Here is a 23260-nt window from a genome sequence, read left to right as displayed (position 1 = left end):
GTCCGGCATCGCGTGCGGCGTCCGGCATCGCGTGCGGCGTCCGGCATCGCGTGCAGCGTCCCGACGTCCGGCATTGCGTGCGGCGTCCCGACGTCCGGCATCGCGTGCGGCGTCCTAACGTCCAACATCGTGTGCGGCATCCAGTGTCGTCCCAACGTCCAGAATCGTATGCGGTGTCCCGACGTCTAGCATCGTGTCTGGCATCTCGACGTCCAGCATCGTGTGTGCCGTCCGGCGTCGTCCAGTGTCCCAACATCCAGCGTCATCCCAACGTCCAGCATCGTGTGCGGCGTCCAGAGTCATCCTGACGTCTAGCGTCCCAACGTCCAGCGTCGTGTGCGGCGTCCCGACGTCCAGCGTCCCGACGTCCAGCATCGTGTGCGGCATCCCGACGTCCAGCATCGTGTGCGGCATCCAGCGTCGTCCTGACGTCCAGCGTCGTGCGCAGCGTCCAGAGTCATCCCGACGTCTAGCGTCCCAACGTCCAGCGTCGTCCCGACGTCCAGCGTCCCGACTTCATATTTGTTCATTAGTAGGCAGTTACCAATGTGGATCAGGACAATGGGGTGGAGTCTTTTTATAGGCACTTTAATTACTGATCCAGCAGGAAATGATCATTTATCCCCGTTAGTATTTATTTAACAGCCTTAGGCTCATCCTCAGCCATGGCTACTTGATAGATGCACACTCTAGGACGATCCATCTTGCTCAAGCCTAGATAGGTCCACCGTTATATTAATAGTATGAAGCCATTGGGTTGCTGGTCTTCCTCTTAGCCTTGTTCCTTCTATTCTTCTCACCATGACGTTGTCCTCCAGTGATTGCTCTCTTCATATGATGTGTCCACAGTAGGCCAGTCGTAGCTTGGTGATCCTTGCTTCCAGTGACATGCCTGGTTTGATTTGCCCTTCTTGCCATCCATGGTATTGATAACATTCGTCTACAGCACCACATTTTTGAAGGCATCGATTGTTCTTCTGTGTTGTTTCTTTATAGTCCGGGTTTCACATCCATACGTTACTACAGAAAAGACCAAACTATATACGAGCCGTGTACAATGACATGACACTAGGATATGCCATCACCAGTGCAGAGAACGGAGGGCTGCGGTGCTCACACAGACCATCAGACCTCCATTCTCCTATTCATGCTGCCTGAGTCAAGGGTGGGAGATCCAGTCACTGGCTGCGTTATGGCTACACATTGGGTGAAAACTGTCAATCAAAGCAGCTGGGGTTCTGCCTCAGGAGTCCCCTGAGGCTTATATAGATTTTCAATATATGTACTTGTATACAATTGCACAGCCAGTAGTTCAGGCCGCACAAGTCACTGGACAAGTTCCACTTAAAGGCATTGCATTACTCCGTGATATGCCAGCATTATATACAATTGGAATACACCTTTAAATTTCTACACAAGTATCCTGTAAAGGTTACACATTTACACAATCCTCAAGTCATCAATTTTCCTCTCCACCTTTGACCAGACAAGTCTGTGGAAAATGGAAGCTGAGACTAATCATTACAAGAGCAGCAAAGAGTAGTGGACATTGTCCTCCACGATGAAGCCTGCCCTTCTGAGAGCTGGGAGGAAGGAATGCCGAAACTATATGCATCATCAAAAAGTCTGCAAGCCCAGGGAAAATGCCAAAACTACATGTATCATCACCAGGGCTGTGGAGTCGGAGGAGCATAAAATGGACCGACTCCCAACTCCTAAAATACACTGCTCGAAAAAATAAAAGGGAACACAAACCACAGAATCTAACTCCAAGTGAATCAAACTTCTGTGAAATCTAACTGTCCACTTAGGAAGCAACACTGATTGACAATCAATTTCACATGCTGTTGTGCAAATGGAATAGACAACAGATGGAAATTATTGGCAATTATCAAGACACCCTCAATAAAGGAGTGGTTCTGCAGGTGTGGACCACAGAGCACATCTCAGTACCAATGCTTTCTGGCTGATGTTTTGGTCACTTTTGAATGTTGGTTGTGCTTTCACACTCGTGGTAGCATGAGCCGGACTCTACAACCCACACAAGTGACTCAGGGAGTGCAGCTCATCCAGGATGGCACATCAATGTGAGCTGTGGCAAGAAGGTTTTCTGTGTCTGTCAGCGTAGTGTCCAGAGGCTGGAGGCGCTACAAGGAGACAGGCCAGTACACCAGGAGACGGAGGGGGCCGTAGGAGGGCAACAACACAGCAGCAGGACTGCTACGTCAGCCTTTGTGCAAGGAGGAACAGGAGGAGCACTGCCAGAGCCCTGCAAAATGACCACCAGCAGGCCACAAATGTGCATGTGTCTGCACAAATGGTTAGAGACTGACTCCATGAGGATGGTCTGAGTGCCCGACGTCCACAGATGGAGGTTGTGCTCACAGCCCAACACCGTGCAGGACGCTTGGCATTTGCCACAGAACACCAGGATTGGCAAATTCACCACTGGCGCCCTGCGCTCTTCACAGATGAAGGCAGGTTCACACTGATCACATGTGACAGACGTGTTAGATTCTGGACACGCCGTGGAGAGCGATCTGCTGCCTGCAACATCATGACCAGTTTGGCAGTGGGTCAGTAATGGTGTGTGGTGGCATCTCTTTGGAGGGCCGCACAGTCCTCCATGTGCTTGCCAGAGGTAGCCTGACTGCCATTAGGTACCGAGATGAGAGCCTCAGACCGCTTGTGAGACCATATGCTGGTGCGGTTGGCCCTGGGTTCCTCCTAATGCAGGACAATGTCAGACCTCTTGTGGCTGGAGCGTGTCAGCAGTTCCTGCAAGATGAAGGCAATGAAGCTATGGACTGGCCCACCCGTTCCCCAGACCTGAATCCGATTGAACACATCTGAGACATCATGTCTCGCACCATCCACCAAAGTGCTTTAGTCCTGGTCTGGGAGGAGATCTCTCAGGAGACCATCCGCTGCCTCATCAGGAGCATGCCCAGGCGTTGTAGGGAGGTCATACAGGCACATGATGTCACGATAGGACTGGCAAGTAAATTGGGACCAGGGGCACTATTCCTGGCCCTAGCACTAGGGGGCGCCCTAACTCGCCCTGTTCCCCGGGATACCTCAGATGGCGAGGATGCCGGGGCCTCCGCCCATGCCCTGTCTCCTAACTGCAGCCCTGCATCTGTCCCCTTCCCCCACCCAGGGAAGAGAGGCACTACCGTGTACCGTAGTACACCAACCCGACAGAGAGGAACAAAGACAAGGGTAAAAGAAAACTCCACTCACACAAATATACTCTCACAAATAAAAGAGGTGTTCACCAGGGTGTGAAGGATGGGGGACGAAAATAAAGCAGGTAAGGATGAGGAATTTCTAAGCGTACAAACCAAGCAACAGTCGCACAATAAACTCCTCCAGCTCTACAGACACCAGCTCTTCACTCTTCAGGTCTATCTAGCAAGTGCTATCTCAGACAAGGATCAAGCCTGAAGGCCTAGCTTTTATAGGACAGAGGAGTGGATAACCGAGCACAGCTGAATGCAGGGATTTCCACATGGCCGATGACAGGGTTGTACTGCTGAAAGAAAAAAAACAAACACCTTTAATACACTGGAGAAGTGCTTCTTCTCAACGGTGAAGCAGGAGCCATCAGACGCCGTGGTCTTCTGGTACTGCTCTGTCACGGTAACTCCGTGACAGTACCCCCCTTCTATGAGGGACCTCCTGAACCTCAGGGCCTGGTTTATCTGGGAGGGCCACATGAAATGCCCAAACCAGTCTGGTCGCATGGATGTCGGATGTCCTCTTCTCCTCAGGACCGTACCCCCCTCTCCTCGGGACCGTACCCCTTCCAATGTACCATGTATTGAAGTGACAGACGAACCAGACAAGAGTCTAAGACCTTTGCTATCTGGAACTCCAGATTACCATGGACAACGACAGAAGATGGCAGAGGTGAAGGTCCTGCAGATGCCACGTACTTCTTGAGAAGTGAATGATGAAAAACATTATGGATTTTAAAAGTAGGTGGCAGAGCAAGGCGGAATGCTACCGGATTGACGACAGCTAAGATCTTATAAGCACCAATAAACCTGGGACCCAATTTCCAAGATGGAACCTTTAGCTTAATGTTCCTTGAGGACAGCCATACCAAGTCACCAACACTCAGGTCCTGACCCACCAAACGTCTCCGATCAGCCACACTTGGAACCCATCTTTTGCAAATTATTAATCACCCCTTGCCATATAGAAGAAATAGAAGAAGAGAATCATTCCTCCCCCGGTAAACCAGAAGGGCGATCACCATTGAACGAACTAAACTGCGGATGGAACCCATATGCCCCGAAAAACGGGGACTTACCAGTTGATTCCTGACAGCGATTATTAACTGCAAATTCAGCCAGTCGTAAGTAGGTGACCCAGTCCTCCTGATTCTCAGATACAAAACATTCAAGATAGGTCTTTAAATTCTGATTAACCCTTTCAGTCTGCCCGTTAGACTGTGGGTGAAAAGCCAAATGGATCCCCAGACAGGTGCAAAACGCCCTCCAGAATTTGGAGATAAACTGCCCTCCTCCCCCCCCCCCCCAACTCCCCCCCCCCCCCCCCCCCCCCCCCCCCCGGATCCGAAAAAATATCCTTAGGAATTCCATGCAGTCTTATTATTTCCCTGATGAAAATTTGCGCCAGAGTTTTGGCATTAGGTAAAGCAATAAAAAGACATTTTAATGAACCTGTCCACCATGACCAGGATTGCAGTGTTCACTGCAGACACAGGTGGATCCGTAATAATCGACCGACAAATGAGTCCATGGTCTGCTGGGAATCTCCAATGGTAGGAAAGCCCCTGACGGACAAGTATGTGAGGTCTTAGAACGCGCACAGATATTGCAGGCAGCCACATACTCCTGGACATCCTTATAAGCACCTGACCACCAAGTAAGTAGATCCGCGGTGGCCTTATTCCCTGGATGTCCAGCCAGCACCGTATCATGATGTTCACTGAGGATTCCAAGACTGAGATTGACCGGTACAAACAGTTTACCAAGTGGACAGGTAGCAGGGGCGTCCCCTTGAGCGTCAGCAACCTCTCTTTCCAGATTGGAGCATATGGACGCCATCACTATCCCTTTTTGTAAAATAGGTATCGGTTTGCAATTATCGCCTCCCCCAGGAAAGCAACGGGACAAAGCATCTGCCTTAACAATTTTGCTCCCTGGCCTAAAAGTAACAAAAAAGTTAAATCTGGTAAAGAATAATGTCCATCTTGCCTGGCGAGGTATAAGACGTTTTGCCGACTCCAAGTAAACCAGATTCTTATGGTCAGTGATCACCATCGCCGGGTGAACAGCTCCCTCCAAAAAAATGACGCCACTCCTCAAATGTCCATTTGATAGCTAAGAGTTCCCTTTTACCAATATCAGTTTCTCTCAGCTGGCGAAAGTTGTTTTTAGAAAAGTAAGCGCATGGTTGCCATTTACCAGGAGACGCACCTTGCGATAATACAGCCCCCACTCCCACCTCGGATGCATCCACCTCCACAATGACATCAGGCTGAATAAGAATCGGCGCAGAAGCAAAACACCTTTTCAATGTGTCAGATGCCTCCCTGGCAGGACCGGACCACCTGGAGAAGTCCGTCCCTTTTTTAGTCATATCAGTGAGCGATTTGGCTACTACTGAAAAGTTTTTTATGAATTTACGGTAGTAATTGGCGAAACCCAAAAACCTTTGTAAGGCCTTCAAATCCTCAGGACGATCCTACTCCAATACCGCTCAGACTTTCGCCGGATCCATGCGAAAACTGGTGGCAGATAATACATATCCAAGGAAAGGGATCTCCTCAACTGAGAACATGCACTTCTAGGGTTTGACATACAATTTGTCACGTAAAATGTGTAGCTCTTCTCTGACAGGACGCTGGTGTGACTCAAGGTCAGGTAAATACACAAGAATGTCATCCAGGTAGATAACAAACCTGCCTACTAGGTGACTAAGATGTCATTAATGAAGTGCTGGAAGACGGCGGGCGCATTCGTCAACCCAAAAGGAATCACTCGATTCTCGTAGTGTCCTTCTGGACCTTCGTATTGAACGCAGTCTCCCACTCATCCCCCTCCTTAATGTGGATGAGATTGTACGCCCCCCTGAAGTCCATCTTAGAAAACCATTTTGCCCCAACAATTTGATTAAAGAGGTCAGGGATCAGAGGTAGAGGATACGGATCACAGACAGTGATCGCATTTAGTTCCCAGAAATCCAGGCAAGGACGTAACCCGCCATCCTTCTTCTTGACGAAAAAGAACCCTACAGCAAGGGGAGAAGAGGACGGTCGGATATGACCCTTAGCCAGACCTTCCGTAATATAGTCCTTCATGGCCTGCCTTTCTGGACCTGAGAGGTTATAGATTCTGCTCTTAGGCAGCTTGGCACCAGGAACCAGATTGATGGCAAAATCATAAGGACGATAAGGGGGAAGCTCTTGGCTCCCCTGCTCTGAAAACACATCCTCAAAGTCTGACAGGTAATGGGGCACGGACTGGGTATTCACCCTTGCCAACTGGGTACCCAAACAGTGTCCTTGACAGTATGTACCCCACTTAACCACTTTTTGTGTCTGCCAATCAATTACCGGATTGTGCAGAGCGAGCCAAGGAAGTACCAGAACCACAGGTGAGGGCAGACCCTCAAGCACATAACAGATTAACACCTCAGAGTGTATGGTCCTCACTTGTAGCCTGCGTGAAGTCCCCTGTTTTAGAGGTCCGGAATCGATTGCTATAATGGGTATCGGTCTGGACAAGGTATGGGAGACAAGGCCCTCTAGTTTTCCTGCGGTTGTTTAAACAAGTGACGGGTAGGATATGTGCTCACAAAATGACCCTTCTTGCCACAATAGAAACACAATTCCCCCCTTACGCCGGATTAATGCAAGTTTATTAGGTTGGGACGCCGCACCAACTTGCATGGGTTCCACAGTGGAAACAGTACTGGTCACACTCAAACTTGGACCTCCTGCCTTCAGAGGTATCGCCCTATGTCTCTGGCGAAGATGGCGATCAACCCGGATCGCCAGAGATATGGCAGCCTCAAGGGAGTCAGGAGTCTCAGAGCTAACGGATCCCTTAATCTCACAGAGAGACCCTCGCAGAACGGAATACGGAGGGCCGGTCATTCCACCTAGTGTCAGTGGCCCACCGCTCGAACTCGGAGCAGTATTCCTCCGCCAGACGGTCTCCTTGCTGAAGTTGGCGCAGAGAGGACTCAGCCAAGGAGACACGATCAGGGTCATCATACACCAAGCCCAAAGCCTGAAAGAAGCCCTCTACTGACTGGAGTGGCTGAGTCAGATGGGAGAGAAAAAGCCCATGCTTGTGGGTCCTCCTGCAGGAGCGAGATAATCCCCACCTGCTGCTCCTCTGTACCAGAGGATACCGGACACAGCCGGAAATAGAGTTTGCAGGCCACACGGAACACAACAAACTTGTCAGACCCTCAAGAGAACCTGTCAGGTAATGCGACCTTGGGCTCCACAATGGTTTGCCTGGAGGGCGAGATCCCAACACAAGATGTAACAGAGTGCTGTAAACCCGCCACCTCCAAACTGAGCTGCTGCAGCTGCCCTGTCAACGCTGTGATAGGATCCATCACGGATCAGACTAGGCTTTCGGTCTAAGATAAGGCACGATAGGACTGGCGAGTAAACTGGGACCAGGGGCACTATTCCTGGCCCTAGCACTACAGGGGCGCCCTAACTCGCCCTGTTCCCCGGGATACCTCAGAAGGCGAGGATGCCGGGGCCTCCGCCCTCGCCCTGTCTTTTAACTGCAGCCCTGCGTCTGTCCCCTTCCCCCACCCGGGGAAGAGAGTCGCTACCGTGTACCGCAGTACACCAACCCGACAGACAGGGGAACAAAGGCAAGGGTAAAAGAAAATTCCACTCACACAAATATACTCTCACAAATAACAGAGGTATACACCAGGGTGTGAAGGACGGGGGAAGAAAATAAAGCAGGTAAGGATGAGGAATTTCCAAGCGTACAAACCAAGCAACTGTCGCACAATAAATTCCTCCAGCTCTACAGACACCAGCTCCTCACTACACCAGGTCTATCTAGCAAGTGCTAACTCAGACAAGGATCTGACCAGAAGGCCTAGCTTTTATAGGAGAGAGGAGTGGATAACGGGGCACAACTGAATGCAGGGATTACCACATGGCCTATTAAACCCTGTCCTGCTGAAAGAAAACAAACACCTTTAACACATCTTCTGGTACTGCTCTGTCGCGGTAACTTCGTGACACATGGAGGCCACAAACACTACTGAGCATCATTTTCTGGTCTTGAGGCATTTCCACTGAAGTTGTATCAGCCTGTAACTTTGTTTTCCACCTCGATTTTGAGCATCATTCCAACTCCAGACCTCCGTGGGTTATTAGTTGTGATTTACATTGATCATTTTTAGGTTTTATTGTTCTCAACACATTCCACTATGTAATGAATAAAGATTTACAACTGGAATATTTCATGCAGTGATATCTAGGATGTGGGATTTTAATGTTCCCTTTATTTTTTTGAGCAGTGTATATAATAAATTGGGTACAGTAGTTCAATGCATTTTGTGGGGAATATTAATTTGAAAATAATTTGGGAAATGTCCTATAAATGTCTGTCCTGTTTCAAATCTAAGGTCTAGTAAGGTCTAGACTTTTAGCAGAGATGAATCTGTGCTGCAGTTTATGCTCATGATAAGTAGTGAAGCTCCTCCTCTACAAATAAGGGGAAAAAAAATAACAAACAGAGGGAAGGAATGCCTGCATTCATCTCAGAACTTCTGGAGTGAACAGGAAAGCAGGATTAAAGAAGGTAAGCACTTCCTAAAGTATATGTAAACTTTCAATAAACTGTGCATAAATCAATAGTCCAGTATATGTTGTCTCTGTATGCTTGATGTTTTAGTCTGTTTTTCCTCTTAGCTCATGTTTGCAGAAATTAGCTACTCTGATGACTTAGAAAACATTTTCCCCTTATTTTCTAACATGACCTAAAAACCCTGGGAGGCAGCGAAGGAGCAGTCACTCCGTTCTGCACTTTTTTCTACGTTATCGCTCCTTTCAGCATCATTCTCCTAAATAATAAATATGTCAAAACAATCAAACATCAGTCATCATCCCTGAGGCAGTTCAATTATTCCATGTGTTTTATCCTAATCACAAGGGCAGGACATCACTACTGATGACAGACCACGGGGAGGATGTGGTCACTGATGACAGGATAGGAGGCAGTCACTGATGACAGACCACGGGGAGGATGTGGTCACTGATGACAGGATAGGAGGCAATCACTGATGACAGGAGGCAGTCACTGATGACAGGACAGTAGGCACTCATAGATGACAGACCACGGGGAGGATGTGGTCACTGATGACAGGATAGGAGGCAGTCACTGATGACAGGAGGCAGTCACTGATGACAGGACAGTAGGCAGTCATAGATGACAGACCACGGGGAGGATGTGGTCACTGATGACAGGATAGGAGGCAGTCACTGATGACAGGAGGCAGTCACTGATGACAGGACAGTAGGCAGTCATAGATGACAGACCACGGGGAGGATGTGGTCACTGATGACAGGATAGGAGGCACTCACTGATGACAGGACAGGAGGCAGTCATAGATGACAGACCACGGGGAGGATGGGGTCACTGATGGCAGGATAGGAGGCAGTCACTGATGACAGAACAGGAGGCAGTCATAGATGACAGACCACGGGGAGGATGTGGTCACTGATGGCAGGATAGAATACAGTCACTGATAACAGAATAGGAGGCAGTCACTGATGACAGGGAGGACTCGGTGAGTGATGACGCAGAGGACAGGACTGATGACAGACCACAGGGAGGATGGTGTCACTGATGGCAGGATAGGAGGCAGTCACTGATAACAGGGAGGACTCGGTGAGTGATGACGCAGAGGACAGGACTGATGACAGACCACGGGGAGGATGGTGTCACTGATGGCAGGATAGGAGGCAGTCACTGATAACAGGGAGGACTCAGTGAGTGATGACGCAGAGGACAGGACTGATGACAGACCACGGGGAGGATGGTGTCACTGATGGCGGGATAGGACACAGTCGCTGATGACAGGGAGGACTCAGTGAGTGATGACGCAGAGGACAGGACTGATGACAGACCACGGGGAGGATGGTGTCACTGATGGCAGGATAGGATACAGTCACTGATGACAGGGAGGACTCGGTGAGTGATGACGCAGAGGACAGGCACTGATGACAGACCACGGGGAGGATGGTGTCACTGATGGCGGGATAGGACACAGTCGCTGATGACAGGGAGGACTCAGTGAGTGATGACGCAGAGGACAGGACTGATGACAGACCACGGGGAGGATGGTGTCACTGATGGCAGGATAGGATACAGTCACTGATGACAGGGAGGACTCGGTGAGTGATGACGCAGAGGACAGGCACTGATGACAGACCACGGGGAGGATGGTGTCACTGATGGCAGGATAGGACAGAGTCGCTGATGACAGGGAGGACTCAGTGAGTGATGACGCAGAGGACAGGACTGATGACAGAGTTAGGATGCTCTCAATAGTATATTTATATTACGGTGTAGGACAGGCGTGGACATTTGGAGGAATAGGTCATACACATCACTTACCGTAGATCTGACGCAGAGGTACGGAGTTCAGGAGATCTATAAATGGGGCTTTCTTCTCCACATACGTCTTGCGGAGCCACCACATGAGATACCTGTGAGGGGAAAAGCACAGAGCACCTTAGAGGACTGACACAACCACCGTGTGCTCAGCAAGTTATCCACCAATCAAAAAAGCCAAATATTCTCCACAAGCAGCAATAACACAAGAGCAGAAAAAAAGCGACAGAATGCCTGCTCTAAAAATATATAATAATAATAATAATAATAATAATAATAATAAACCTGCCCTACCCTCTCCTAGTGTTTCATCACCCATCCCCTGCAGACTGTGAGCCCTCGTGGGCAGGGTCCTCCCTCCTTATGTACTGATGTGCCTGTTATCTGCTCATGTTTAATGTATTTGTCTATATTTGCCTCGTATTCACATGTAAAGCGCCATGGAATAAATGGCGCTATAAAAATGTATAATAATAATAATAAGAAGAAACTGGGGCAGATGAAGTGGTAACACGAGACGCACGCTGCCTACGCTTGTCATTGCCCAGTGGCTGCCATACTGGCATGAGACAATGTATGAAGTACACGGAGCGGGCTGCGCCCTGTGTCTGCTCCGCGGTACGCTCTCTGCGGCCTGCGCTCCTCGATCTCTACACTTTCTGGATTATTCTTCCCATCACCTTTGTGCAATCAGTAAAAATCTGTAACGCTATGTGCACGTCAGAAGTTTCCTGAACAAAACCGGACATTTTCTGCAGGAAATCCACATGCGTTTTTCGTGCAGATTTTTCGAGTTTTCTTCCGGAGCTTTCCAATGCATTAAATAGCGGGAAATCTGCAAACAATCTGCAAAATTAATGAACATGCTGCTTTTTTTTACCGCGATGTGTTTTTTTTAGCAAAAAAAAAAAAAAAATGCAACGTGCACAAAAATTGCGGATTGCATTCTATTAATAAAGATAATTAATGTATATATATTTTCACGGTTCTATCGCATTTTTATAGTGAAAAAAACGCGAAAAATCCGGAACATGTGCACACAGCCTAACAGAACTATCACATTCTACCACAAGGAGTCACAAGCTGAATAGTCAGCACCTGTCTAGTGTCCATCACAGATCACACAGTGAATAGTCAGCTCCTGTCTAGTGTCCATCACAGGTCACACAGTGAATAGTCAGCACCTGTCTAGTGTCCATCACAGGTCACACAGTGAATAGTCAGCACCTGTCTAGTGTCCATCACAGGTCACACAGTGAATAGTCAGCACCTGTCTAGTGTCCATCACAGGTCACACAGTGAATAGTCAGCTCCTGTCTAGTGTCCATCACAGATCACACAGTGAATAGTCAGCTCCTGTCTAGTGTCCATCACAGGTCACACAGTGAATAGTCAGCTCCTGTCTAGTATCCATCACAGATCACACAGTGAATAGTCAGCTCCTGTCTAGTATCCATCACAGATCACACAGTGAATAGTCAGCTCCTGTCTAGTATCCATCACAGATCACACAGTGAATAGTCAGCTCCTGTCTAGTATCCATCACAGATCACACAGTGAATAGTCAGCACCTGTCTAGTGTCCATCACAGGTCACACAGTGAATAGTCAGCACCTGTCTAGTGTCCATCACAGGTCACACAGTGAATAGTCAGCACCTGTCTAGTGTCCATCACAGATCACACAGTGAATAGTCAGCACCTGTCTAGTGTCCATCACAGGTCACACAGTGAATAGTCAGCTCCTGTCTAGTGTCCATCACAGGTCACACAGTGAATAGTCAGCTCCTGTCTAGTGTCCATCACAGATCACACAGTGAATAGTCAGCACCTGTCTAGTGTCCATCACAGATCACACAGTGAATAGTCAGCTCCTGTCTAGTGTCCATCACAGATCACACAGTGAATAGTCAGCACCTGTCTAGTGTCCATCACAGATCACACAGTGAATAGTCAGCTCCTGTCTAGTGTCCATCACAGGTCACACAGTGAATAGTCAGCACCTGTCTAGTGTCCATCACAGATCACACAGTGAATAGTCAGCTCCTGTCTAGTGTCCATCACAGGTCACACAGTGAATAGTCAGCACCTGTCTAGTGTCCATCACAGATCACACAGTGAATAGTCAGCACCTGTCTAGTGTCCATCACAGATCACACAGTGAATAGTCAGCTCCTGTCTAGTGTCCATCACAGGTCACACAGTGAATAGTCAGCACCTGTCTAGTGTCCATCACAGATCACACAGTGAATAGTCAGCTCCTGTCTAGTGTCCATCACAGGTCACACAGTGAATAGTCAGCTCCTGTCTAGTGTCCATCACAGATCACACAGTGAATAGTCAGCACCTGTCTAGTATCCATCACAGATCACACAGTGAATAGTCAGCACCTGTCTAGTGTCCATCACAGATCACACAGTGAATAGTCAGCTCCTGTCTAGTGTCCATCACAGATCACACAGTGAATAGTCAGCACCTGTCTAGTGTCCATCACAGATCACACAGTGAATAGTCAGCACCTGTCTAGTGTCCATCACAGATCACACAGTGAATAGTCAGCACCTGTCTAGTATCCATCACAGATCACACAGTGAATAGTCAGCACCTGTCTAGTGTCCATCACAGATCACACAGTGAATAGTCAGCACCTGTCTAGTGTCCATCACAGATCACACAGTGAATAGTCAGCACCTGTCTAGTGTCCATCACAGGTCACACAGTGAATAGTCAGCACCTGTCTAGTGTCCATCACAGATCACACAGTGAATAGTCAGCTCCTGTCTAGTGTCCATCACAGATCACACAGTGAATAGTCAGCTCCTGTCTAGTATCCATCACAGGTCACACAGTGAATAGTCAGCTCCTGTCTAGTATCCATCACAGATCACACAGTGAATAGTCAGCACCTGTCTAGTGTCCATCACAGATCACACAGTGAATAGTCAGCTCCTGTCTAGTGTCCATCACAGATCACACAGTGAATAGTCAGCACCTGTCTAGTGTCCATCACAGATCACACAGTGAATAGTCAGCTCCTGTCTAGTGTCCATCACAGATCACACAGTGAATAGTCAGCACCTGTCTAGTGTCCATCACAGATCACACAGTGAATAGTCAGCTCCTGTCTAGTATCCATCACAGATCACACAGTGAATAGTCAGCTCCTGTCTAGTGTCCATCACAGATCACACAGTGAATAGTCAGCACCTGTCTAGTGTCCATCACAGATCACACAGTGAATAGTCAGCACCTGTCTAGTGTCCATCACAGATCACACAGTGAATAGTCAGCACCTGTCTAGTATCCATCACAGATCACACAGTGAATAGTCAGCACCTGTCTAGTGTCCATCACAGATCACACAGTGAATAGTCAGCTCCTGTCTAGTGTCCATCACAGGTCACACAGTGAATAGTCAGCACCTGTCTAGTGTCCATCACAGGTCACACAGTGAATAGTCAGCACCTGTCTAGTATCCATCACAGGTCACACAGTGAATAGTCAGCTCCTGTCTAGTATCCATCACAGATCACACAGTGAATAGTCAGCTCCTGTCTAGTGTCCATCACAGATCACACAGTGAATAGTCAGCACCTGTCTAGTATCCATCACAGATCACACAGTGAATAGTCAGCACCTGTCTAGTATCCATCACAGATCACACAGTGAATAGTCAGCACCTGTCTAGTATCCATCACAGATCACACAGTGAATAGTCAGCTCCTGTCTAGTGTCCATCACAGATCACACAGTGAATAGTCAGCTCCTGTCTAGTGTCCATCACAGGTCACACAGTGAATAGTCAGCACCTGTCTAGTGTCCATCACAGATCACACAGTGAATAGTCAGCACCTGTCTAGTGTCCATCACAGGTCACACAGTGAATAGTCAGCACCTGTCTAGTGTCCATCACAGATCACACAGTGAATAGTCAGCTCCTGTCTAGTGTCCATCACAGATCACACAGTGAATAGTCAGCACCTGTCTAGTGTCCATCACAGATCACACAGTGAATAGTCAGCTCCTGTCTAGTATCCATCACAGGTCACACAGTGAATAGTCAGCACCTGTCTAGTGTCCATCACAGATCACACAGTGAATAGTCAGCACCTGTCTAGTGTCCATCACAGATCACACAGTGAATAGTCAGCTCCTGTCTAGTATCCATCACAGATCACACAGTGAATAGTCAGCTCCTGTCTAGTATCCATCACAGGTCACACAGTGAATAGTCAGCTCCTGTCTAGTATCCATCACAGGTCACACAGTGAATAGTCAGCTCCTGTCTAGTATCCATCACAGGTCACACAGTGAATAGTCAGCTCCTGTCTAGTGTCCATCACAGATCACACAGTGAATAGTCAGCTCCTGTCTAGTATCCATCACAGATCACACAGTGAATAGTCAGCACCTGTCTAGTATCCATCACAGATCACACAGTGAATAGTCAGCACCTGTCTAGTATCCATCACAGATCACACAGTGAATAGTCAGCTCCTGTCTAGTATCCATCACAGATCACACAGTGAATAGTCAGCACCTGTCTAGTATCCATCACAGATCACACAGTGAATAGTCAGCTCCTGTCTAGTGTCCATCACAGATCACACAGTGAATAGTCAGCACCTGTCTAGTATCCATCACAGATCACACAGTGAATAGTCAGCACCTGTCTAGTATCCATCACAGATCACACAGTGAATAGTCAGCTCCTGTCTAGTGTCCATCACAGATCACACAGTGAATAGTCAGCACCTGTCTAGTATCCATCACAGATCACACAGTGAATAGTCAGCTCCTGTCTAGTATCCATCACAGATCACACAGTGAATAGTCAGCACCTGTCTAGTGTCCATCACAGATCACACAGTGAATAGTCAGCTCCTGTCTAGTATCCATCACAGGTCACACAGTGAATAGTCAGCTCCTGTCTAGTGTCCATCACAGATCACACAGTGAATAGTCAGCTCCTGTCTAGTATCCATCACAGATCACACAGTGAATAGTCAGCACCTGTCTAGTATCCATCACAGATCACACAGTGAATAGTCAGCACCTGTCTAGTATCCATCACAGATCACACAGTGAATAGTCAGCTCCTGTCTAGTGTCCATCACAGATCACACAGTGAATAGTCAGCACCTGTCTAGTATCCATCACAGATCACACAGTGAATAGTCAGCTCCTGTCTAGTATCCATCACAGATCACACAGTGAATAGTCAGCACCTGTCTAGTATCCATCACAGATCACACAGTGAATAGTCAGCTCCTGTCTAGTATCCATCACAGATCACACAGTGAATAGTCAGCACCTGTCTAGTGTCCATCACAGATCACACAGTGAATAGTCAGCTCCTGTCTAGTGTCCATCACAGATCACACAGTGAATAGTCAGCTCCTGTCTAGTGTCCATCACAGATCACACAGTGAATAGTCAGCACCTGTCTAGTGTCCATCACAGATCACACAGTGAATAGTCAGCTCCTGTCTAGTGTCCATCACAGATCACACAGTGAATAGTCAGCACCTGTCTAGTATCCATCACAGATCACACAGTGAATAGTCAGCACCTGTCTAGTATCCATCACAGGTCACACAGTGAATAGTCAGCACCTGTCTAGTATCCATCACAGGTCACACAGTGAATAGTCAGCTCCTGTCTAGTGTCCATCACAGATCACACAGTGAATAGTCAGCACCTGTCTAGTGTCCATCACAGATCACACAGTGAATAGTCAGCTCCTGTCTAGTGTCCATCACAGATCACACAGTGAATAGTCAGCACCTGTCTAGTGTCCATCACAGATCACACAGTGAATAGTCAGCTCCTGTCTAGTGTCCATCACAGATCACACAGTGAATAGTCAGCACCTGTCTAGTATCCATCACAGGTCACACAGTGAATAGTCAGCTCCTGTCTAGTGTCCATCACAGATCACACAGTGAATAGTCAGCTCCTGTCTAGTGTCCATCACAGATCACACAGTGAATAGTCAGCTCCTGTCTAGTGTCCATCACAGGTCACACAGTGAATAGTCAGCTCCTGTCTAGTATCCATCACAGATCACACAGTGAATAGTCAGCTCCTGTCTAGTGTCCATCACAGGTCACACAGTGAATAGTCAGCTCCTGTCTAGTGTCCATCACAGATCACACAGTGAATAGTCAGCACCTGTCTAGTGTCCATCACAGATCACACAGTGAATAGTCAGCTCCTGTCTAGTGTCCATCACAGATCACACAGTGAATAGTCAGCTCCTGTCTAGTGTCCATCACAGGTCACACAGTGAATAGTCAGCTCCTGTCTAGTGTCCATCACAGATCACACAGTGAATAGTCAGCACCTGTCTAGTATCCATCACAGATCACACAGTGAATAGTCAGCTCCTGTCTAGTGTCCATCACAGATCACACAGTGAATAGTCAGCTCCTGTCTAGTATCCATCACAGATCACACAGTGAATAGTCAGCTCCTGTCTAGTGTCCATCACAGATCACACAGTGAATAGTCAGCACCTGTCTAGTGTCCATCACAGATCACACAGTGAATAGTCAGCTCCTGTCTAGTGTCCATCACAGATCACACAGTGAATAGTCAGCACCTGTCTAGTATCCATCACAGATCACACAGTGAATAGTCAGCTCCTGTCTAGTGTCCATCACAGGTCACACAGTGAATAGTCAGCACCTGTCTAGTATCCATCACAGATCACACAGTGAATAGTCAGCTCCTGTCTAGTGTCCATCACAGGTCACACAGTGAATAGTCAGCTCCTGTCTAGTATCCATCACAGATCACACAGTGAATAGTCAGCTCCTGTCTAGTATCCATCACAGATCACACAGTGAATAGTCAGCACCTGTCTAGTATCCATCACAGATCACACAGTGAATAGTCAGCACCTGTCTAGTATCCATCACAGATCACACAGTGAATAGTCAGCACCTGTCTAGTATCCATCACAGGTCACACAGTGAATAGTCAGCACCTGTCTAGTATCCATCACAGATCACACAGTGAATAGTCAGCACCTGTCTAGTATCCATCACAGATCACACAGTGAATAGTCAGCTCCTGTCTAGTATCCATCACAGATCACACAGTGAATAGTCAGCACCTGTCTAGTATCCATCACAGATCACACAGTGAATAGTCAGCACCTGTCTAGTATCCATCACAGATCACACAGTGAATAGTCAGCACCTGTCTAGTATCCATCACAGATCACACAGTGAATAGTCAGCACCTGTCTAGTATCCATCACAGATCACACAGTGAATAGTCAGCTCCTGTCTAGTATCCATCACAGATCACACAGTGAATAGTCAGCACCTGTCTAGTATCCATCACAGGTCACACAGTGAATAGTCAGCACCTGTCTAGTATCCATCACAGATCACACAGTGAATAGTCAGCACCTGTCTAGTGTCCATCACAGGTCACACAGTGAATAGTCAGCACCTGTCTAGTGTCCATCACAGATCACACAGTGAATAGTCAGCACCTGTCTAGTGTCCATCACAGATCACACAGTGAATAGTCAGCACCTGTCTAGTATCCATCACAGATCACACAGTGAATAGTCAGCACCTGTCTAGTATCCATCACAGGTCACACAGTGAATAGTCAGCACCTGTCTAGTATCCATCACAGATCACACAGTGAATAGTCAGCTCCTGTCTAGTGTCCATCACAGATCACACAGTGAATAGTCAGCACCTGTCTAGTATCCATCACAGGTCACACAGTGAATAGTCAGCACCTGTCTAGTGTCCATCACAGATCACACAGTGAATAGTCAGCACCTGTCTAGTATCCATCACAGATCACACAGTGAATAGTCAGCACCTGTCTAGTATCCATCACAGGTCACACAGTGAATAGTCAGCACCTGTCTAGTGTCCATCACAGATCACACAGTGAATAGTCAGCACCTGTCTAGTATCCATCACAGATCACACAGTGAATAGTCAGCACCTGTCTAGTGTCCATCACAGATCACACAGTGAATAGTCAGCTCCTGTCTAGTGTCCATCACAGGTCACACAGTGAATAGTCAGCACCTGTCTAGTGTCCATCACAGGTCACACAGTGAATAGTCAGCTCCTGTCTAGTGTCCATCACAGATCACACAGTGAATAGTCAGCTCCTGTCTAGTATCCATCACAGATCACACAGTGAATAGTCAGCTCCTGTCTAGTATCCATCACAGATCACACAGTGAATAGTCAGCACCTGTCTAGTATCCATCACAGATCACACAGTGAATAGTCAGCTCCTGTCTAGTGTCCATCACAGGTCACACAGTGAATAGTCAGCTCCTGTCTAGTATCCATCACAGATCACACAGTGAATAGTCAGCACCTGTCTAGTGTCCATCACAGATCACACAGTGAATAGTCAGCTCCTGTCTAGTATCCATCACAGATCACACAGTGAATAGTCAGCACCTGTCTAGTGTCCATCACAGATCACACAGTGAATAGTCAGCTCCTGTCTAGTGTCCATCACAGATCACACAGTGAATAGTCAGCTCCTGTCTAGTATCCATCACAGATCACACAGTGAATAGTCAGCTCCTGTCTAGTGTCCATCACAGATCACACAGTGAATAGTCAGCTCCTGTCTAGTGTCCATCACAGGTCACACAGTGAATAGTCAGCACCTGTCTAGTGTCCATCACAGGTCACACAGTGAATAGTCAGCTCCTGTCTAGTGTCCATCACAGATCACACAGTGAATAGTCAGCTCCTGTCTAGTATCCATCACAGATCACACAGTGAATAGTCAGCTCCTGTCTAGTATCCATCACAGATCACACAGTGAATAGTCAGCACCTGTCTAGTATCCATCACAGATCACACAGTGAATAGTCAGCTCCTGTCTAGTGTCCATCACAGGTCACACAGTGAATAGTCAGCTCCTGTCTAGTATCCATCACAGATCACACAGTGAATAGTCAGCACCTGTCTAGTGTCCATCACAGATCACACAGTGAATAGTCAGCTCCTGTCTAGTATCCATCACAGATCACACAGTGAATAGTCAGCACCTGTCTAGTGTCCATCACAGATCACACAGTGAATAGTCAGCTCCTGTCTAGTGTCCATCACAGGTCACACAGTGAATAGTCAGCTCCTGTCTAGTATCCATCACAGATCACACAGTGAATAGTCAGCACCTGTCTAGTATCCATCACAGATCACACAGTGAATAGTCAGCTCCTGTCTAGTGTCCATCACAGGTCACACAGTGAATAGTCAGCTCCTGTCTAGTATCCATCACAGATCACACAGTGAATAGTCAGCACCTGTCTAGTGTCCATCACAGATCACACAGTGAATAGTCAGCTCCTGTCTAGTATCCATCACAGATCACACAGTGAATAGTCAGCACCTGTCTAGTGTCCATCACAGATCACACAGTGAATAGTCAGCTCCTGTCTAGTGTCCATCACAGATCACACAGTGAATAGTCAGCTCCTGTCTAGTATCCATCACAGATCACACAGTGAATAGTCAGCTCCTGTCTAGTGTCCATCACAGATCACACAGTGAATAGTCAGCTCCTGTCTAGTATCCATCACAGATCACACAGTGAATAGTCAGCTCCTGTCTAGTGTCCATCACAGATCACACAGTGAATAGTCAGCTCCTGTCTAGTATCCATCACAGATCACACAGTGAATAGTCAGCTCCTGTCTAGTGTCCATCACAGATCACACAGTGAATAGTCAGCTCCTGTCTAGTATCCATCACAGATCACACAGTGAATAGTCAGCTCCTGTCTAGTGTCCATCACAGGTCACACAGTGAATAGTCAGCACCTGTCTAGTGTCCATCACAGATCACACAGTGAATAGTCAGCACCTGTCTAGTGTCCATCACAGATCACACAGTGAATAGTCAGCTCCTGTCTAGTGTCCATCACAGATCACACAGTGAATAGTCAGCTCCTGTCTAGTGTCCATCACAGGTCACACAGTGAATAGTCAGCACCTGTCTAGTGTCCATCACAGATCACACAGTGAATAGTCAGCTCCTGTCTAGTGTCCATCACAGATCACACAGTGAATAGTCAGCACCTGTCTAGTGTCCATCACAGATCACACAGTGAATAGTCAGCTCCTGTCTAGTGTCCATCACAGATCACACAGTGAATAGTCAGCTCCTGTCTAGTATCCATCACAGATCACACAGTGAATAGTCAGCACCTGTCTAGTATCCATCACAGATCACACAGTGAATAGTCAGCACCTGTCTAGTGTCCATCACAGATCACACAGTGAATAGTCAGCTCCTGTCTAGTGTCCATCACAGATCACACAGTGAATAGTCAGCTCCTGTCTAGTGTCCATCACAGATCACACAGTGAATAGTCAGCTCCTGTCTAGTGTCCATCACAGATCACACAGTGAATAGTCAGCTCCTGTCTAGTATCCATCACAGGTCACACAGTGAATAGTCAGCTCCTGTCTAGTATCCATCACAGATCACACAGTGAATAGTCAGCACCTGTCTAGTATCCATCACAGATCACACAGTGAATAGTCAGCACCTGTCTAGTGTCCATCACAGATCACACAGTGAATAGTCAGCTCCTGTCTAGTGTCCATCACAGGTCACACAGTGAATAGTCAGCTCCTGTCTAGTGTCCATCACAGATCACACAGTGAATAGTCAGCTCCTGTCTAGTGTCCATCACAGATCACACAGTGAATAGTCAGCTCCTGTCTAGTATCCATCACAGATCACACAGTGAATAGTCAGCTCCTGTCTAGTGTCCATCACAGGTCACACAGTGAATAGTCAGCTCCTGTCTAGTGTCCATCACAGATCACACAGTGAATAGTCAGCTCCTGTCTAGTGTCCATCACAGATCACACAGTGAATAGTCAGCTCCTGTCTAGTATCCATCACAGGTCACACAGTGAATAGTCAGCTCCTGTCTAGTATCCATCACAGATCACACAGTGAATAGTCAGCTCCTGTCTAGTGTCCATCACAGGTCACACAGTGAATAGTCAGCTCCTGTCTAGTGTCCATCACAGGTCACACAGTGAATAGTCAGCTCCTGTCTAGTGTCCATCACAGATCACACAGTGAATAGTCAGCTCCTGTCTAGTATCCATCACAGGTCACACAGTGAATAGTCAGCTCCTGTCTAGTGTCCATCACAGATCACACAGTGAATAGTCAGCTCCTGTCTAGTGTCCATCACAGATCACACAGTGAATAGTCAGCTCCTGTCTAGTATCCATCACAGGTCACACAGTGAATAGTCAGCTCCTGTCTAGTATCCATCACAGATCACACAGTGAATAGTCAGCTCCTGTCTAGTGTCCATCACAGATCACACAGTGAATAGTCAGCTCCTGTCTAGTGTCCATCACAGGTCACACAGTGAATAGTCAGCTCCTGTCTAGTGTCCATCACAGATCACACAGTGAATAGTCAGCTCCTGTCTAGTATCCATCACAGATCACACAGTGAATAGTCAGCACCTGTCTAGTATCCATCACAGATCACACAGTGAATAGTCAGCACCTGTCTAGTGTCCATCACAGATCACACAGTGAATAGTCAGCTCCTGTCTAGTGTCCATCACAGGTCACACAGTGAATAGTCAGCTCCTGTCTAGTGTCCATCACAGATCACACAGTGAATAGTCAGCTCCTGTCTAGTGTCCATCACAGATCACACAGTGAATAGTCAGCTCCTGTCTAGTATCCATCACAGATCACACAGTGAATAGTCAGCTCCTGTCTAGTGTCCATCACAGGTCACACAGTGAATAGTCAGCTCCTGTCTAGTGTCCATCACAGATCACACAGTGAATAGTCAGCACCTGTCTAGTATCCATCACAGATCACACAGTGAATAGTCAGCTCCTGTCTAGTATCCATCACAGATCACACAGTGAATAGTCAGCTCCTGTCTAGTGTCCATCACAGATCACACAGTGAATAGTCAGCTCCTGTCTAGTGTCCATCACAGATCACACAGTGAATAGTCAGCACCTGTCTAGTGTCCATCACAGATCACACAGTGAATAGTCAGCTCCTGTCTAGTGTCCATCACAGATCACACAGTGAATAGTCAGCTCCTGTCTAGTATCCATCACAGATCACACAGTGAATAGTCAGCACCTGTCTAGTATCCATCACAGATCACACAGTGAATAGTCAGCTCCTGTCTAGTGTCCATCACAGATCACACAGTGAATAGTCAGCTCCTGTCTAGTGTCCATCACAGATCACACAGTGAATAGTCAGCACCTGTCTAGTATCCATCACAGATCACACAGTGAATAGTCAGCTCCTGTCTAGTATCCATCACAGATCACACAGTGAATAGTCAGCACCTGTCTAGTGTCCATCACAGATCACACAGTGAATAGTCAGCTCCTGTCTAGTGTCCATCACAGATCACACAGTGAATAGTCAGCTCCTGTCTAGTGTCCATCACAGATCACACAGTGAATAGTCAGCACCTGTCTAGTATCCATCACAGATCACACAGTGAATAGTCAGCTCCTGTCTAGTGTCCATCACAGATCACACAGTGAATAGTCAGCACCTGTCTAGTATCCATCACAGGTCACACAGTGAATAGTCAGCTCC

The 23260-nt window shown here is 47.5% G+C and overlaps 2 protein-coding genes across 3 annotated transcripts in view; one reads left to right on the top strand and one right to left on the bottom strand.

Moving 5' to 3' along the window:
- Positions 1 to 23260, top strand: part of RGP1 (RGP1 homolog, RAB6A GEF complex partner 1) — a 391618-nt gene that overhangs the window by 217012 nt on the left and 151346 nt on the right. The gene's annotated exons all lie outside the window — the stretch shown is intronic.
- Positions 1 to 23260, bottom strand: part of GBA2 (glucosylceramidase beta 2) — a 215028-nt gene that overhangs the window by 98105 nt on the left and 93663 nt on the right. For both annotated transcript variants that reach the window (XM_069745496.1, XM_069745492.1), the window contains exon 4: positions 10641 to 10732. In XM_069745496.1, the coding sequence (XP_069601597.1) occupies positions 10641 to 10732 (92 nt within the window). The remainder of the gene's footprint in view (positions 1 to 10640; positions 10733 to 23260) is intronic.

The sequence above is a fragment of the Ranitomeya imitator genome, chromosome 1 (genome assembly GCF_032444005.1).
Source record: "Ranitomeya imitator isolate aRanImi1 chromosome 1, aRanImi1.pri, whole genome shotgun sequence".
NCBI classification, from domain to species: Eukaryota; Metazoa; Chordata; class Amphibia; order Anura; family Dendrobatidae; genus Ranitomeya; species Ranitomeya imitator.
This window is presented reverse-complemented; position numbering and strand designations above follow the sequence as displayed.